Source organism: Melospiza georgiana, chromosome 4, assembly GCF_028018845.1.
Source record: "Melospiza georgiana isolate bMelGeo1 chromosome 4, bMelGeo1.pri, whole genome shotgun sequence".
NCBI lineage: Eukaryota > Metazoa > Chordata > Aves > Passeriformes > Passerellidae > Melospiza > Melospiza georgiana.
In genome coordinates, this window is record NC_080433.1 from 21,753,322 (window position 1) to 21,772,685 (window position 19,364).

Sequence of the window (19,364 nt, forward strand, 5' to 3'; positions counted from 1 at the left end):
CTCTCAGCCATTACATTTTTTGACTCTCTAAGGGAACTCTGATGAGGAGCACATTGTGGAAGAAACACAAAATGCAGTTGAAAGAAAAGATTTGCAGTATCTTTGCTTTCACCACTTTTATATAAAAAATTACTTAGTGTTGAATTACCTTTTTTAAATGGCTAAAGAAATAGTGACTCCTTTAAATTTCAAATAAGTTTTCACCATAAAAACTGGAACCTGACTCATGAGAATATTCTTTCAAGTATCCAAATCAGCTCAAGATTATAAGTCCAGATTTAAAATGGATTTTAGGTGGTCAAAAATACAAATAAGCACATTGTCACTTAGAATAAAAGTGGCCTATAGTCAGAACCATATCATCAAGCATTGGTTAAGTGTTTGAAAAGTAGGAGCCTAACCAAAGCTGGGCATCCAGGCTCCCCCTGGGATTGACAGGAAAGATAAAAATCTCCAAAGCTTACATTGTCCCACCTGCTGAAGAACAGGCTGCATAAAGTTCTGGAAATGTCTTTTCTTGAGCAGCATGAGAAATTTTTGATGCACAAACTTGAAAAACAAGAGATTGATCTCTAACCTCCTCACAACAAGATGTGCTTCTGAAGAGCCCTTTCAGGCACTCTCTGCATCTCTAGGAGCTGAAATGCTTCTAAAAGTTTTCTGCAAGGCAAATGAAATGTTTAGCTCTTGTTGTGAGGATCAGTTATCTCCCAAGAACTTTGAAGTCTCAAGTGCTTTTCAAAATTGTATCTTGAAGTTTTTTGGCATTATTTGTTAGGATTAGGTCTCTTCTGGAAGAAGTGAAATAGAGCATGAACTAATGGAAATTACTGATCCTTGAATGTTGTCACACTGTGTGGCTTCTTGTCTGCAGGGGAAGGTGACACTTAAGGAAATTTTGTCATTCCCCTTAGCCAAGTTACATTAATTTCCTCCCAAATCAGTTTGTTAACAAACCTAGAATCTACAACAAGATGAAAATAAAAGAGACATACCAGAGGAATCAGAAAATAAATGGTCTGCTGTTTATTGTGGGTCTAAATGACGTCAGAAAGATGACTTCATTTGTCTCTAAAATTCAAATGCCCACTGCATAAGACATTATATTGTTCCACAGGAAGTATGTTTTACCACTGGATTAAGACACTTCTGTTTGCTGTAAAAAAATGTTATGTAAGCTTACAATAAACAGCATCAGGAAAAAGAAAGACCATTTTCTTTTCAGTGTATCTTTTTAAACTCTTCCAATATTTCTCCAGTGTAACACTCTTTTTTTCCCTCTAATTTTTTGAGCTCTGGTTTAAAGTTCATGTTAGTTTAGGAGGGGAAAAGGGGAAACATAAATGAAGCAGAAATTCCTTTGGGATACCCAAAATGTAGCTATTTGTCTAGACTATGATTAATACAGTTGATTCCACAGACAAAGGTATGATTTGCAGTTTGTATAAGCTCCTGAGGGTATTGTCTCATCCTCTAGTTTTATTAAGCCTGAAAAATCTCTTCTACCTCAAAGGGGCACAGAAAAATTGTCATTTAAACTACTTGCAAGGTGAAATAATATTAGGCTTTCCAAAAGTGTAGCTCAAGTAACATTTAAAGTTCCCCTAATTACATCACACTGTCCTTAACGCAAAGCTTGCCAAGCCTACAGGAGAAACTGTTGAGTGGATAGGGAGAGCAACCAGTTCAGTTCCTGTATTCTCCATGCTGCTTCTTCTTTCCTTGTGGCAAGGCTCCAAGGGAAAAGGGGGACTTGATGTTCTGCCTATCCCTTTCAGCTTCCTCATCCTCATCGTATCTCTCATCCTCATCTTCGTCCTCGGCTTCGCTGTGGTGAGGGCTGGAATGCTGGGAGACAGAGGGCGATGGCGGCACCGATGAAGGCCTGGGGAACCTGAAACCTTCGGTCTGCCAGGGACAGAAGCAAGGGGAATGTGTCAGCTGAGCTCCTCCATTGGTTTTATACAGCAATTTAAGGTTATAAGTTATAAATAAGGTTATACCTTATTTAAAGTTAAGGCTATCATCACTTCAGAGGAAGCCAGTGGAAGTCATATGTAAGCTAGACCTGCCCTGCAATCTAAAATTAAGTTTCCCTCAACCCAGATCCTCCTCAGTCCTCCTCTGCCAGTACATACACACTTGTATGACAGAGATGTTTACCCTGTGCCATAAACAACATCCTGCCCTTCCAGCACTGCTTTTTGCAAAACATGGCTATCTTTACTGAGCCTCAAAACAATCAGCATAGGACAAAATCCTTCTGTACTCTGTAGTCAGAATATGCTTACTGAAATTCAGGTTTCAATCTAAACATTCAAAATGGTTTTCTAGTTATAATGTCAGCATCTGCAAAACCAGCAAAGGGGTTTGGTCTGAACCTCCTCTCCTTACTAAAAAAATCAAGAGTTGCTCTTTGAGGTTTGGTTCCAAGTAACATTGTTCTGAGCAGCCTCTCTTCTCAAATTGGTGCTAATCTGGACTAGGCAAGAACTGTTTGAAGGTGTGCCTTTAAAGTGACCCCTTGTAGCTCCAGCCAACATAGCATGTTCAGAAGAAGGCAATACCTTGCCTTGCTTTCCCAAGAACATCCTTTCCCAACTCCCCTCTATTTGGTTGGTGCAGAACATCTCCATGGCATTTAGCAGAAGCAAAAAGGAGAAGCAGCCACTCTTCCAAGAGGAATTTTAAGGGCCAGTTCCTCAGCTGGTGCAAAGTGTCATGGTCCTATCCAGCTCAGTCTAAATCATCTGAAGACGTGTTCCTGTGTCCCACCTGGTAACCCCTGTGTTTGGATCTGACACCAGTATGTTGTGGTTTAACCCCAGTCAGCCCCACATGGCCTCAGTGCACTCCCTCCTGGAGAGGCCAAGGAGGGAATCAAAAGGGGAAAGTGGGCAAGCTCATGGGTTACATTAAGACAGTTTAGTAGGGAAAGCAAAAGCTGTGCACACAAGCAAAGCAAATCCAGGAACTCATTCCCCACTTCCCATGGGCAAGGAGGTGTTCAGCCATCCCCAGAAAAGCAGGGCCCCATCACAGGTAGCAGTGACTTGAAAAGACAAATGGCAGCACTCTGAACATCCCCCTTTCCTCCTTCTTCCCCCAGCTTTATATAGTGGGCATGATGCCATAAGGTGTGCAGTGTCCCTTTGGCCATTAAGGGTCAGCTGTCCCAGCTGTGTCCCCTCCCAACTCCCTCTCTACCCCCAGCCCATCACTGACAGGGTGGGTGAGGAGCAGAAAAGTTCCCGGCTCTGTTCAAACCCTGCTCAGCAAGAACTAAACCATCCCTGTGCTACCAGCACTGCTTTCAGCACAAATGCAAAACACAGCCCAGCTACTGGGAGAGAAATTGACTATGTCCCAGCCCAAAACAGCATACTCCTGACTGGAGACTAGGTCTATAACTTGTTAAGCTTCTAAGTAGGAGTTCCTAATTCTCTTTATTTAACCCAAACTTGTTACATCTCTTCTCCCTCACACTCTTCCTCTCTCTCCTTGTAAAGCAGGCAAAATGAACTCATCTCCAAAAGCAGACTTTACCTTTGGTGGAGCACTTGGTTCCATCTCAAATTTATCTGGGAATGTTCTGCTGAGGGCCAAGTGTCGGGCATGCATGTAATACTGCAACACAACAGAGAAGCCATTACAAGCCATAGAAATCTTGGGTAGACTTAAGCAAGGGGGGAAAGGAACATAAAATGAGTTATTTTCTAAAAGATGGTGCTGAACAAACGCTAAACATGTTTTCAGATAAGCAGAATCCAGCTGATATCACTGCTTGTACTGTGAAATGATGAGCCATTCTTGACGGATTCACACCAAAGAGGTCTGGAGCAGAAGCTGAATAAGGTGTCTGTAAGATGTATTAAAATGGAAACTAGGACTTGTCTTGGTCAGTGTAGCTCCTATTGAGTGACAGGTATTCTTCATCCCTCAGGAAAGAATTGTGGGGTTTTTTAAACAAGGAAAATTTACATTTTTAAGTGTGCATATGTATTACACATAAGTTTTAGGCTCATTCAAAGTCACTTTGGACTGCACTGAAGCATGTGTAATAGCAACAGAGAAGTGACATTTATGAGTTCACTGATGCCTGGTATTTAAGAATTTGACAAAAATATTTTTAGATCCACTGTATTCCTGAGTTTGCAGCACATGCACGGAAAAAATAGCTCGTTATGTCTTATGCAGTGTTGGGAACCATATAAATACTAAGGTTCACACACAGGTATCAGAGCAGGAAAAGGTTCAAAACAGTTACAAAACTCATATATGTGCATCCACTTTTTTAGTCCTGCAGAATTGAAAACAATATTTCACTACTGTCTTCTGAATAGGTGGTACTGTAGTGCCCTGTGTCAAATTAAAAACACTATTTTGCATTTAAAGTACAGAGGTACTTGAGGAGTGTTGAGGAGCCATAGAGCCCAGCAACATTTCATGGAGGATGGGAAAGATTTTTGAAAGTGTCCAGATGACTTAGGAACACAAATCCACCTTAGTGTAGGTGTTGCCAACACCGTCAGATTTTTACATTGTGTTTAGCACCAGCAAGAGCTCGGTGGTGTGACTGGATTCTGCTCTAACCTGTTCAGTCTCTCCTTGCCACTGGAGCATGGAAGGAAATGTGCAGGCTTTGCCTTTATCCCCTTGGAGAGGGGAATTTCAGCACGGGGCTGTGTGCTCGCACTGCAGCACCGTGTTGAGGGCTCTGGCCAGGCCTACAAGCCTGGAGTTTTTACTGCCTCTTTCTCACACACCCTGCCCAGGTACTTCCAGTCCAGGAGGTCGGAGAGGCGCTCGGTGCGGTTCCTCTGGATGATCCTCTGGCGCCGGTTCTGCTGGCAGAACCCGTACAGGAACTGGGTCAGCTGGTTGCACGACTCGTCCGGCGAGCGGAACCTCCTGTCCACGATGTAGATCCCTGAGGGACACCAGGGAGGCCGAGGTGAGTGGGACTGAAGATGGGATCTGACCTCCTACACCTCCCATCTACCTTCTGTCAGCTATCAAATGTTACATGCAGTATATTCTTTTTAATGTTAAAAGGCAGCTACAACTGGAACATTTGTTACCATTCTGATGAAATGGAGAGATGCAGAGAAATATGCTGGTTTTTTTTTTTAATTTAATTTTTTCTACTTTTCAGGCTGAAATTCAGCAAATTCTTCAAAACTCAGAGGCTTTGTTGATGATGTCCAAAAGGGTTCGAGCTTCTGGATAAAGATATATAATTTTTATTTCCCATAATTTTAAAAATACTGACTTCTTAAGGAAAACATAATCCATCTAGTGCTTTCCTAGCTTGCTGTAGAATTCACAAGTGTGGATGGCCAGAATCAGGCTGTAGGAGAGAGGCTGTCTTTTCTGTAGAAATACAAGTGTTTCCATGGAGACAGCTAACTCACATACATCATTCAACAGACAATTCTGGCAGAGAGAGGGCAGAGGTAAACTTTGCCTCTACATTGTTGAGATTAATACTTTATTTTTGCCACCCTCCTTAAACCAGAGTGTTGGCAAGAAGAGGGTGCCAGACCTTGCAGCTCTCTCAATGGACATGAGAGATGCAAAACTACCTTAATGAAGTGCTTGGGACCAGCACAGTAATTTATACAACTCACACCTATGTTTTGGCAGAGAAGAGCAGGTGACCTGTGTTCTGTGGTCTCTCTGAAAGGTCCCAAAGACGTGTTCACCCAGGCAGGTTATCTAGATTTTGTACCTGGCTCTAACCCTTGCCTCTAGGTCAGGCAAAGGTGGCACCAGTGTGGGGCTGTCACTGCCTGATTGTGGAAACAAGCCCAAGTACTTGCAAAGAGGCCCTGGTTTGGGAATGTGCTCAATATTCATAGAACCACAGAATTACAGAATGGGTCAGCTTGGAAGGGACCTTAAAGATCATCAAGTTCCAAACCCTGCCATGGGCAGGGACATCTGCCACTATCCCAGGTTGCTCAGAGCTATATTTTGCCTGATCTTGGACACTTCCAGAGATGGGGCTTCCAGTCAGCCCTGGCTAAGCAAGGAGGAAAGGACAGGGAGGGCTGTGCCTTTGCTCTGTACCTTGGGGAGGCCACAGCTTTAGTGACAACTGCACCAGTTGGAAAACAGGGGAAAACAACCCTAAAAGGAGGAGCTACTGAGGCAGAGGATGACTCAAGAGGCAGAATCATCCTGACATACCAGGCATTGGCACTCCAGTTATGAACCTGAGCAGATCACTATTTATTTGAAGTAGATTCCTTGTATTTCCATGGCTTTATTTTTTTTAAGTGTACATGGTAATTTAATGTTTGTTTGGGGAGGGTCATGTCGCTGGTCTTGAATCCCACACTATTAAGAGAAGCAGACTTTCCCAGCTTCTTTGGAAGGCTTAGACCATTATAACCAGAGGCACTAAAGGGAAATGCTGGGAGACTCCAGACTGATATGAGCAGTGATGAATTTGGAAGAATATGGAAAACAAAAGATTAAAGGGAGACCGAAAAAAAATAACCCATAAAGGGTCTGGATAAATATGAAAGCTGAAATCACTTGTTCAACTTAACAAGATATTCAGAGCTCTGAATATATTCCCCTAATGCATTTCCTTGTCCTAGAGAAACACAAATTTGAGGGGTAACAGCATGCTTGCTGTGCTTTTTGCTTTCCTAACTCAGAGGTGATATTTTGATATGCTGTTAAAGTTATTACCATAAGCTTCTGGGTCAGCAACATGTTCCTGCATGAAACAGCCAAATCCAGAGAGATTTGTGGTTACACTGGGAATGCCCATCACAGTGCACTCAGCTGCAGAAAGAAACAGGCAAAAAGGGTTTCAGGACAATACACCTGCAGTGGTTTCACCTTTATGAGAAAACAAAAACAAAACAGGCAGACAGAAAGTCCCATAACAATAAAGCTGCTCTGAAAATGTCAAGTGAAAACAATAATAATGTTTTGTTGTGGATTATTGGAAAAAATATAAAAAGAAATTTTAAACACAAAATTCACCCTGTGTTTGCAAACATAAGTTTGTGTTTCAGAGCAGCTAAACTGAAAACTTTCTGGGACTGCAGTTTTTAAACAGAGAACCCCAATATCTGGATTTTAAATTGGAGCCTAATGTACACCTATGTTCATTAGTTGTTCACAACTCTTTACAAAGCTGAATCTCTTAGGGGCAGGAGCATATCAAACTTTGGATTTCGATAGTTTGCCAACAGGTCTCTATAGCAGGAAAAAAAAAATCCTCCAAAATAAAAATCCCATCCCAAAACAACAAACCCCATGATTAACTCAGGACTACATTCACAGCAGATGTGGAGCTAGTTTTATAAAATCAGAATATGTATAGATTTTTTGTAGTTTTTTCTGTCACATCCATGAGTAAGGATAATTGCTTACCCTCCTTAAAACGTTTTTGCCAAGGAGCCTAAGCCTAACCTAAACCAGCATGCAGACTCTAGTCTTACAAAAGTGCAGAGACATCTACATGGCCTTCACTCATATGACAATAAAACTGGTGTCTGTAAAATAGTTTTAGATATACCTTTAAAAATCAGTCTTTGTTTCTGGGAAATACAAATGAGTATTGACAGAGAGAATATTTTAAGTCACAATCTATATGCTCTCTGCATTTTTCGAAATTTCCAGTAAATTCAATGAGATTCAATGAAATACATACCAGCGCATGTATTTCTGTTAAATAATAGCTATGGCATTACATAATTCTCTCAAACTTGCTATTTTCAATTAAATCCACTAAACTATGTCAGCTGGCAGCATCAGATTTCTTTCCCTGCTTTTTAAATATTTACATTCCTGCACACCTTTTTTAAAAATCCTTCAACCAAGAATTAAGTTTTAAAAATTATTTCTTGTTCTAAAGCCATAAAAAAATCAAAAGATTACACATTAGAACAGGAAAGAGTAAACTGCAGGGACAGTTTTGCCAGCAGTAAGACCTTTGCATGGCAGAGGAAACAGAGTTTAAAGAGTTTTTGCAGAACTTCAGAAGGAACTGGCTGCAGCAACAGAATGGGTGCTCATCTTTCTACGCTAGTTAAGGGTACAAAATTCCTACCTGGAGTGTAGCCCCAGGGTTCATAGTATGATGGGAATACACCAAGGTGGCAGCCTCTAACAAACTCCTCATAGTCCAAGGGCAGCAAGGGGCTTGTTGAAGAAAGAAACTCTGGATGTAGGATCACCTGGATATTCAAAACTTATGTTAGAGGTAAAAGAAAACCATCATTGATATATTTCAATTATCAATAAACTTAGGCACCTTTATTCATTCTGGTCTGTTTCTAAGTATCTGGACAACATCTCCTTTGGCCACCCATCTGCTATCTACCCCACTGCTCACACTAAAACACATCCTGCCTGTGTGCACTCTTGTCCTGAAAATAGGACTGATGATGAATCCCCTTTTCACTGGACAGGTATTTAGCTTTACCCTTCTTCACCAAGGGGGCCCACATGCATTGAGAATTAGGCCTAAGGCTGTGGCATTTAGCAAGATTTGGTCTCTTGTACAAAGGTATGGAGGATTTACAAAGGCCTGGAGTGACAGGACAAGGGGGAATGGCTTCACACTCCCAGAGAGCAGGTTAAGATTGGATATCAGGAAGAAATTCTCCCCTGTGAGGGTGGTGAGGCCCTGGCACAGGTTGCCCAGAAAAGCTGTGGCTACCACTGGATCCCTGGAAGTGTCCTAGGCCAGGCTGGATGGAGCTGTGAGCAACCTGGGCTAGTGGAAGGTGTCCCTGCCCATGGCAGGGGGAAGGAGTGAAATTATCTCTAAGGCCCTTCCAACACAAATCATTCTGTGATTTTACTGGGATGTCTCTTTAGGAGGAGGCCTCAGACAGACACAGCACTTCTGAACTTCACAGCATTCCCTGAGATAAAGGAATGTTCACTGTACTCAATAGATCTCCCAAGAATGGGTGGAATTTTGAAAGCAGGCACATTATAGCCCTGTCACCACAAACCTGTGCCTAATTAATCTTGCTGAAAGACACCTCTAAGGACCAAAGTTAATTTATCTGCATGACTCTGCAGGGTTTGGGGTTACTGCCCCACATCTGCTGCTTATTTGAGAAGTGCCTTGTATGTGATGCCCAGTCAGCTTCGGGAGGTTAAAATGTGAGGGAATGGTTTAAACTGCTCTGGGTTTATCTCCCTGCATGAACATACCACAGCCATTATTCCATGCTCAGGATGGGCTTTTATCCCTTCTTAATAAAATTGTCATGCTACTCATTTGAGTAAACAAATGAATGTACTCAACCAGTAAATGGGCTGTAAGCTCATTTTGCAAGCTTACTTGATCCCAGTGATTTCACTGGAATTGCTGAGGGGATTTTTCCCATGCCAGCTGTGTCTGCCTGAATATGTTGTACCTCTCTCAAAATTACTTTCAATTTGAAGTTTACAGAATTTTTAAAAATGGTATTTAGCTCATTAAGTATTAAGCCTGTTCATGGAGGAGGTCATTTTTCAGGGTAAAGACAGATTTCTACAAACTGGACATCTGCTGAGAAGTAGATCATCGTGTCTGCTGTGTTATATCCTATCTGCTCTGTAATGCCTTCAAGCAGTTAATTCTGAGGCATTTTTTACTACATCTGTACACAGTGCATCCTTCTCCCCCACTTTTGTTACATCTTGTGTATTATTACCACATGATGATCCCAGAATTTATTGGAGTTAATGCTCGTATGTTAAGCCAGGAAGAAGCAACTAGGAAGTATAAGAAAATATTTACTCAGGTATAGCCATGGGTTTAAAAAGAAACTGAGAATAATTGATATGTCATTGTTAGAGATACTTTGGATCTGGCTTTAAATAAAAGGTTTGGAAGAGGAAGAATTTGCAATTTTAGGTTCAATTTCGACTAGATAGATGTTGAGATAGTCATAGTTAGAATATCAGAGATTGCCAGGAAAAAAACAACTTCGGCAGACCTGTGAAAGCAGAAGCTGATAATTTCTGTGGTTTGACAAAGTAAACATGGAAATAAGGAAAAGATTTATTTGCACTAATTTAGTTTCAACAGGTGATGTAAACATGAGCATGGCATGAACAGGAATGCTTTCTGCTCAAAGCCCTGGTTAATCTTTTACAGAAAATGCTGAGTATCAGGGTGTTGCTCTTAAGAGATGAATCAATACTCCAGGAATGTCTGTGCTCAAACCTTGGACCTCCAGTTTTAAGCAAGTGAATCTATGTCAAAGTTTTCTATCTGGGTGCAAATGACCCATGGCACTTTCTTGATTTCAGCAGTTAGCAGCTACTCATTCAGTGCAGGAGGCAGCAATGGAAACAGCTCCCTAACCTCAGATTTCTAACTGGAAATTAGCTTGGCTAAACAGCACCTGAGGATCCCTGTGCAGTGACAAGTTGTAATTCCTGAAAAGGGAGGAAGAGAGAAGTACTCTAGCAGTATAATACCACCTATCAAGAATGTAGCTGCACCCCCCAGTGATGCAGACTGAGAATGTTCAGAGAAATCCCATTCTGGGTCTCAAATGAGGCGGCCAGAACGCACCTTCACGCGGTCTGTGCGGTTGTTGAACAGCCCAATGCGCCGGATGGTGTTGAGGATTGGGTCATTGCTGTCATCAATCATGTTGTGGGTGGTCACTGGAGGCAGAGAGTGTCTCTGAGCATAGAAAAGGCAATCCATAAATCAGACAAACTCTTGGCAAACGGTTCTGTTGCCATTTCCTAAGGCTATTGGAAGACAGCGGCAGATTTTTTCATTGATGTAAATAAGCTTAATTTACCTCAAAATAAATTAATTTGTACTAACTTTAAGAAGGGCCCACCATTTAATTTTGAAGATTGTTAGTCAATGCTATATGTCCTTAGCATTTGATTTCACATATTTAATAAAACTGGAAAAATCCAGGCTCAGGAACAACTCCAAGTTTACACTTAGCTCAAAATAAAATAATTAGGAATGCATGTGACTGAAGCAATATCCATGGACTCCCCTAAAGGTCCGTTTGGGTCATACTCTCATTAAAAACAATCAGAGCTGATTTTAAATGTTACTGATAAGAAGTGTATTTGCTGAAAACCTCTCCCAATGCACACATATATTGCTATATGCCATACTCAATCCTTTTACATCATCACATTCATTATTTTGATCAGATGTTTATACAAATAACATATTTTCTGACCTGAGTTGAAAAGATGGCCCTTTTCATAATGCTTATGTCATCTCGGTCAAGAATCTTGTTCAGGTCTGGGATTTCTCCTCTGCAAAGGAAACACACAACCAATTTTACCAAATGATTCACTGTCCTTTTTGTAAAGAAAATGAAGAAATGGCCAAGAAGGTCTGATCTGAAGTTTGCTAATGTCAACATGAACCTTTCCTTTGTTTTCATGGCCTTTCTATATTCCCTATATTCTGTTCTCCCATATACTTGCCGATCTCCTAATTAACTTTTGAAAAAAGAAAGGAAAAGAATTGCTTTCTTCTGTTTTTCGGACACAGCTTGTTTTTATTGCAGTTCCAGTCATCTCACCTGTGCTTTGGGTCATTCACTTCCAACTGTCTTCTGAAACTATACGATTGAATCACTAATACATTATACTTTGGTGCTTTTTTAAGCTGAAGTAGCTAGTTTTTGACAGTGAATAAGCCTTTGTGTTACTTAGACGTCCCTGTGTCTCTTAAGAGTCTTTCCACCACAAGCTGCTGGAACCTTTATTTTTTTTCTCTGTGATTTGCCTGTTAAACAAGTATCCTGTTTATGGTCCCACATCTTCCTACCATGCCTTCCTATGGATGTCAAAATCCCTTACATGAAGAGCAGAAGCACAGAAACAGCACAAGTAAAGCCACCTGAACATGAGGCTCTGCAAGGCAGAGCAAAGCAACTTATTCACTCACTTCAGCAAGGCATTGTAGAGTTTCCTTCCAAACTTTTCTTTCACAGACTGTGCAGTGTCCCTGGAAAGATAAATAAATATACATATAAAACAGGAGAATCCAGGACAAAGACAGCATAAAAGAGATTCCTGCTGCTGGAAATTAAACTGATAGACTGATGGAACCCAGGATGCAGAAGCAGACAGAGGTCTGGTTCTCAAATCTCCTTTCTCCAGCCAGCAGTTGTGCTGATGGATTCCAGCAGAGCTGAGGATTTATCCTACACCTACAGATGAGTGCACTGGGAAAGCCAGGGGCAGGCTTTACTAGGGATTCCTTCTAGCCCTCTTCTCTGATCAGTGGACCACATGTCAGCTGTGAAAAAAAAGAGCATATATATGACCCTAGGTACTGCAACACGATCATTAATAATGGACAGAGAGAGCTCCAGCTTCTCTTGACCTGGAAGAGACATGCAAGATATAAGAATTAAACAAATAGGAGTTTTCAAAGCAAGCTTCCCCCTTCACTTTCTGCCCTTTTTCCCAACTCACAGACTATTGGAAACAAGTGCTATTGGAAACAAGACTTAAAGGTAGTTATCATAGTTTGCAAAACAAAAAAAACTTCCTGAAAAACTCAGGCCAAGTTTTAAGCCAATAATGAGGCCTGTGTCAGACAAATGTTATATTTTAGCTAAGGAAGAACTCCACTGAATTCCTGTTCTGCATGCAAAGAGTAATTTTTATTATTCTGCCCGTGGCAAAAAGTTCTGTCGTCAAAACAGCAACTGTACTCTAAATTTGAATGAATCTACTGATAGTGAAGTTCCACTTCACAGAACTTTTCCTGCCTTTCTGATTGCTAATTATGCTTTAGGCAAAACCAAAACTTGTTAAGTGAAATCTTAAACTTTACCAAGCTGGGAATTCACATACCTGTTTTTAGGTGCCCTTTCCCAGCTCACATAGACACAAGAGTGGACAAGTCAATTTTGGCTGAGTTGGAAAGCAGCCAAATGTTAAGCCACACTGATCCAAACCCCAGCAGGATCGTTCCCACATGAGTATACTTTCATAGATTGCCATGCACAATATCTTAAATTTAACCCAGATGGGATAGACTGCTTTTCCAAAGCAGAGGAAAAGAAGGATTTTATACCCCAAGTCAGCCTTCACATATTAATGTCTAAGTGCTGTATTCCTGTATAAGTGCCAGCCTCTTCTTGCCTTTAATTTCTGTGGCATCCTGAGAATCATTTGATATTATTATGAAATACTGCTAGCAGGTGGGTTTATCCTGATTATGATTATGACCATGATGATGCTGCATAGAGTGATGCAGAGGGTCTTCTGCTTTTCACAGAGAAGAACAGCTGAAAGCAGTTTTTTCCTATACAGAATCACACAGCAGTTTAAGTCAGGTGAAGGTTAATCCTGCTCCTGCTTTGCTTTTTTTGTTTGAAAAGTTGAAAAATAAGTAGGACTGTGACAATTTTCCTTTTATAGCTGTAAGTTTCACTGCTTGGTTATGGCCACTGCTTGTTGTAGTCCATATAGACAAGTATAGACAATTATCAACGGCTGATCTGCTGGATCACACAGTGCAACTTCCACATTTCTAAATAAAAGAATATGTGTAATTAATTTATTTTTCCCACAGAGAAGCTCACTGTTAAAAACGAGCAGGCAGTCTTTATTTATTCACTTCTCACAGTGAGAGAAGCTCACTGTGAAAAATGAGCAGGCAGTCTTTATTTTGTGGGAGCTCTGTGGCACATCCAAAGGGTGTACCAGAAACATCCAGAAGACATTCAGAACACTGGATTTTCTAGAGCATTTGACTCTGTTGCTACAAAAAAAGTACAATTTGCTAATAGAATGACAACACAAATTAACTAAAATTAACTGTGGATTAAAAAAAAAAAAACAGACCTAAAAGAAGAAATATTTGACCTTATTTATCTTTCCCATCTCTTTCATCCCTGAAATACATTCTAGTTACCCACAATCCTCAGTTGTAGCAAAAAGAGGGAGCATTCTCCAGCTGAGACTTTTGCATGAGTCCCCATCAGACTGCACCAGGGTGGGAATGGCAATTACCAGAGCTGCTTCCGGACTGCTTGTCCTTTCAAGGTTTCCACATTGAAATTGTTGGTTTTTGCTGGCATGATGAAGAACACGATAACTGTAACATCAGCCTTGTGAACCTATGTGACAAGAAATGGAGAGCAATTTAAAATAAAAAAATCTGATACAGAATATCACAGCCAACTTTAAGAATTAGTCACAGGAAATGCCAAATGCACTTTGGTTTTCCAGGAAGGCTCAGATCTTGTAGCTCTTGCTACAAACAAAGTTTTGTCAAATCAGAGATCAAGATGGAGATGTCACCCAGTTTCAATTTGGACAAACAGATCTTCCTGAGCTCTCATGGTTTAGAGAACATGGCTTTGGCTGAGCACATAAACTGTAGAAAAATAAAAGTCCTACACACTTTCTCACCTGACACAAACTATGTTGGCTCAAAGGAGTGAGTGTTTGGCTTACTATCTGAGGTATGCCTAGCCATGATATGAGGGAAATTCCTACAGCAGAGAAAGAACAACCATTTTCTACCTGAAACTCTGGCAAAGAACCTGCCAGACATGCAAAAAGCCACAAGTAACTTCTTGCCCATCCAGCTATTTCAAAGGCACAAAGCACTTGCTGTGAATTCTGACCCTTTATTTCTAGGTGGTTTGACTCGCTAGTTTCTCCTGTGCATGAACAAGGTTCAAAATACCAGGTCCATTCATTGCTGCATGAATGAGGTTTTACTCCTCTCATCAGCTGTTTAATGAAAAGCTAAGGGTGAACTCTGTTCAGAGCTGTAAAAATTAAATTACTTTGAATGGCCTCCATTTCAAATTTTAGATACAAACCCATTCAATAGTGTGCCTTCTCTCAGACTGACACAGAGGGAAATGTACAGTGTAAAAAATCCTATGGGAGTCATCTATCATGTTTATGTTAATTAATGTTCTTCCCTTCCCTCTCTTCCAAGTGGGTTCCAAGTCCATCGTGCTATAACAATCTGTGTGCATAACAATAATTGTGTATAACAATTAGTGTGCATTAACAATCTCTCCCAACATCCATATTTTATTTGCAAAAATTTAGGAAAGTTTTCAAGCAGCAGAGGAAAATGTATTTGGAAAATGTCTTTGTAAAATAAAACAATTTAATGCAATGGTATGTCCTTTTTAGGTTCAGGCACAATACTGGGAAATTTAGGAAGTACCACCATTTCCAGACTTGTAATTAGTACAGGTAGTCTGCTATTCCCAATGGAATTACCTCTTGAATTAATTACAGAGCAGGTGTTGCTACAACAGCTAATCAGATGCCGGCATCCACACTGGAAGAACAATGCAATAAATCCAGGCTCAGCTTCTGGGAGAAGCAACAGTACACTGCTCTATAGAGCCTGGGAAAACTAGCCTGTTTCCTTTAATTTCCATCAGCCTTGTTTACCATGGATGCCATCAGGAAGAACTTTTTCACAGAAAGGGTGATCAGGCAGTGGAAGGGGCTGCCCAGCGAGGTGGTGGAATTCACCCTCCATGGAAGTGTTCAGTAAACAACTGGACATGGCTCTTAGTGCCATGGTCTAATTGACAAATGGGTGATTGGTCAAAGGTTGGACTCAATGATCTTGGAAGTCTTTTGAAGCCCTAAAGATTTTATGATTCTATGATATAAATCATTAGCTGCAATAAGAGATTCCTGCAATAACTGCTCAGGCAATTCTTTCCCTCTTATCGCACAAGACCTTCCACGTTACCAGCACTCACAGGTAACAGCATGAAAATGCTACTAGCAGGTAGCTGATGTTGCACAGCACTGCCAAACAGCTGATTTCTGCTGGGGAAGAAATACTTCAGTTCTGTGAGGTGATCTGTGTGTATGAAGGGATTAAGAATTTCTAGAAAATCCAGAGTCACTAAATGCCATAATAATAGAAGGTGGTGGTAGAACAATTGTTCTTAGGGCTTTGGACATTAGTGATTCTTCCATCCCTGCTGACAGAGCAGTATCATAACTTTTATCCAGATTTTCCATATTATTCAACTGTTAAAGCGTACAAAGGACAGAGTCTAGGACAACAGCTAATTGATCCTTGCCAAATGATTGAAAACCAATTAGCATTATTAGCATTTTTCTGGGTTTTATTTTCAATATATTTGTCTTTGGGACACAATGGAGACATTTTCAATTGTATGTAGTAAGGGCTCTGCTCTGTGATTTTTAACAAGACCTTGCTCTTATCTTCATTGAAGTACTCCATAAAGACATTTAGAAACATTGCACCAATTTTGTTGAGGAAACAGAACCACAGAGACCTGAACGGATTCCCATTGCCTTGCACCACACCACTGTCACTCTATGAATTTTAATGCAACATTCCCATCCAGTGGGGTAGCAGAGATTTAAAAGATCATAAACAGGTCCTAACAAATTAAGCAATTTGCTTAAAAGGATGTTTTTAAAATGCCGCTTTTTACTTTTATTTTCATTATAATACAGAAGCTATCAGGATAAACTCTAGAATACTATTTTTGTTACTTCTCTCTAAAAACTAGGGAGGCAACCATGGATTAACTTCTTGAACTATGTAATTAATTATTTTCAATTATACAACCAATCTATCAATTAAAACTGTGTGAAATCATCATATATTCTGATGGTTCAGGAGGAGAGCCCTATGAAAACTGTGAATATCCCATAATTACTTCCCTATAAACCAGAGTATTGAAAGGGAATTCTTGTAGGTGACTTCCACAGGATGGTGAGTTTGAGCATAAGCTCTATGCTTTCAACAGCTGTGTAAGCTTTCTTACCCTCAGCAAAAAGTTTAATCTTGATAAGGCTTCTAGGAACATATCAGCTCCTTTGTTGGAAAACTCATATCTCCCAGCAATGAAGAAAAACAAGGTCTTGTCAAGATCGAAGTCAAGGTGGCTGAAAGCAAGAAAACAGACAAGAACAAAGTATTTCTCAAGATACAATCAAATAAAACACACAACAGCTTTCTATTCTGGAGGAACTTATTATCCCCAGAGAAAAATGAAAGTGAAGCTTTTCTGCTGTGCTTTAAATTGACTACCTTAATCTAACTAATTGCATCTTGGGTAAATAACAAACAGATCAAGATCTGCTGTCTGAAATCACAATCTGTTAAGTTAGAGTCAGATCTGGTGTCTAAAATCCCCTTAGCTTCTGACTGAGAAATCCCAGACAGACATTTGAATAAGCTGGTTTCAAATTTCCACTCCTCTATGAAGTACTTGTTAGTCCTCCTGCTTTGGTTCTTGCTTTAAATAGTGTTGGACAAGCATTGCTAATTTTTGAAAAGTAAAAGCATACCCATAGAAATGACCTCGAATGAACTCTTGGATCCTAGCCTTGTACATGGAATGCAAATTCTGAAACTCATGCATTGCTGAAAATTTCTTAATGTTCAAGCCATTTGGGGTGACAACATCTGGAAAAGCAGAGAAAAGGCAGAGGTAGACATCTTCAGAGTCAGAGAAATCTTTAAGGAAAGAACCAATGTGTCTCTCAGGTTTATGTGAACAGGTTATGTTTTTATGTTATTCAGGGGAGGGAACAGCACTGCCTCCACAAAGCTCTTGCATATGACTCTGCACATCTGCAGCATCAAAGCAGCTTCACCTGTCTTCAGCACGGGGCAGACCCTGCCCTTTTGTCCTGTCAAGACCCCAGTGACGTCTCCATTGAGCCATACATTTGTTGTGCAACTTGCCCTTTACCTCTTTATCCTTGATATCACTGTTGCCTGCTCAATCACTACAGATTGAGAGCCCTTGGAAGCAGAAATTGTGCTATGGCCTTGTTTACTGCATGGCACAAGAGATATCCATTCTATCAAAACTTCTGAGGATTTATCAAAAAAGGGAGCATATAAGAAACATTTATAAAACAGCCTCTTTCCAGTAAACAGTTGTGTTTCACCTAAAAATATCCATGGAATAGTACACTTTACATTTTTACTGCTGCTCTCCTCCAAGATTCTAAAGGATCTTACAATTAAAATTTGTTCATTTTCAGCCCTCCTCCAAGATTCTAAAGGATCTTACAATTAAAATTTGTTCATTTCCAGCATTTTAAAGGTAGAGTTTTGGGATATACACAGAGGACGGGCACTGAAATCCAGTCACGCTTAGCCTTCCTGGTAGATCACAGCAGCTATTCAAAGGCTTGCCCCAAATCCAGTCCAAGTAAATGGAAAGAATGCCATTTTCTGTCCTTTGAGCTGGGTTATGAATGAAAATGAAAGGGAAGGCCAGTTCCTCAGCAGATGTATTTCATGGCACCACAACTGACTGAAACAGACTTATACTACTTTATGATACTTGCCTGACATTATGCAAATGGCACAGCCATTTTTGATTATTTCCTTGAGAATTACAGTCTGCTTTAGCAATATATGTGTTTCCCTGCCATGTAAGTGATCTGTGGTTAAACTTTCACCTGAAAATGTCCTGAAGCACTGTAGGTTAAACTACAAGAGATAAAAATATAACCTTTAGTAGTAACCATGAAATAGCAAAAGTCTTGATGGATCTGTTTCTGGAATACCAATTCTGAAACTAAAGACCAGGAAATCTTTACTTGCTAGGTACTGAAGATTTGGTTTTCAATGGCCAAACAGTCTTGGTGGACATGAGGAGAAAACTTGTGCTTTTACCTTCTCCTGCCCAGCACTTAAGAATTCTCTGAAAAAAGACCTCTGGGGGGAGGTAACGCAGCAGAACCATCCTCCACTGTCTTTACCAACAACACACCTTCTCCTTTCTCTGACCTGTTCCTTGTTCTGTGTGGGAGAACTGGCTCGTGCAGGACAGAGCTTTGAGACTCCAGCCATCTCCAAGACTTCCCAATACAGGAAGAATCCCTTCCCCAGCTATTTCTGGCCAGCTTCTTTCCACACTCACATTCATTTATCAGGGAGTTTTGGAGAGTCTCACCCACCAGCAGCAGCCTGTGCATAACCTACTCCCATGTCCTTTGGCTTAACTGCAGCTTCATTTATCCTTTCATGAGGACTGGGGCTCCATCCATCTCTTGCTTAAGGCTTTGAGATGCATGACAGACATGGTGGCACAAAGAACCAAGTTCACTATTTCTGCTCAACACAGGAATATTTTGAACATGTGTGAGGGATGAAGTGATGAAAGAGAGTTTGGTCCCTATGCTGTTTTCTTTGTTTGTTTGTTTGCTTTTGTTGCTGTTCTTATTGTTTAATGAAATAACAATACTTTTGCTTGAGAAATTGTCCCAAGTAGGCCAAACCAGAATGTTTTGACTTCTGTATTTATAGGAAAGAAACTGACATGGTTTAAGTAATATTAGCACAGTTTTCTCTTGATGGATCACTAACAGTAGAGTTGACTTGTACTTTTTTCAGAGTTTCT

General features: G+C 40.5%; 1 protein-coding gene across 1 annotated transcript; it reads right to left on the bottom strand.

The window, feature by feature from the left end:
* Positions 1-1,686: 1,686 nt before the first annotated feature.
* On the bottom strand, positions 1,687-17,408 carry LOC131082736 (glycogen [starch] synthase, liver-like). The gene is made up of 11 exons (XM_058022843.1): positions 17,293-17,408; positions 16,767-16,887; positions 13,987-14,093; positions 11,906-11,965; positions 11,187-11,265; positions 10,547-10,660; positions 8,075-8,201; positions 6,703-6,798; positions 4,767-4,930; positions 3,547-3,627; positions 1,687-1,908 (listed from the first exon to the last, which is right to left on the bottom strand). Exons 1-11 carry the CDS (start codon positions 17,364-17,366, stop codon positions 1,687-1,689), a joined length of 1,245 nt encoding a protein of 414 aa, XP_057878826.1. The 5' UTR covers positions 17,367-17,408.
* Between the last annotated feature and the right edge of the window lie 1,956 nt (positions 17,409-19,364).

What these genes read in the sequence shown, in the direction of transcription:
- LOC131082736 (XM_058022843.1), bottom strand. Translation starts at nt 17,366, where the DNA reads ATGCATGAGTTTCAGAATTTGCATTCCATGTACAAGGCTAGGATCCAA. An exon ending in GATTAAACTTTTTGCTGAGG is followed by an intron (nt 14,094 to 16,766) that starts GTAAGAAAGCTT and finishes CTTGTCACATAG; the next exon opens with GTTCACAAGGCTGATGTTAC. An exon ending in ACTGGAAGTACCTGGGCAGG is followed by an intron (nt 3,628 to 4,766) that starts GTGTGTGAGAAA and finishes GTTGTGTTGCAG; the next exon opens with TATTACATGCATGCCCGACA.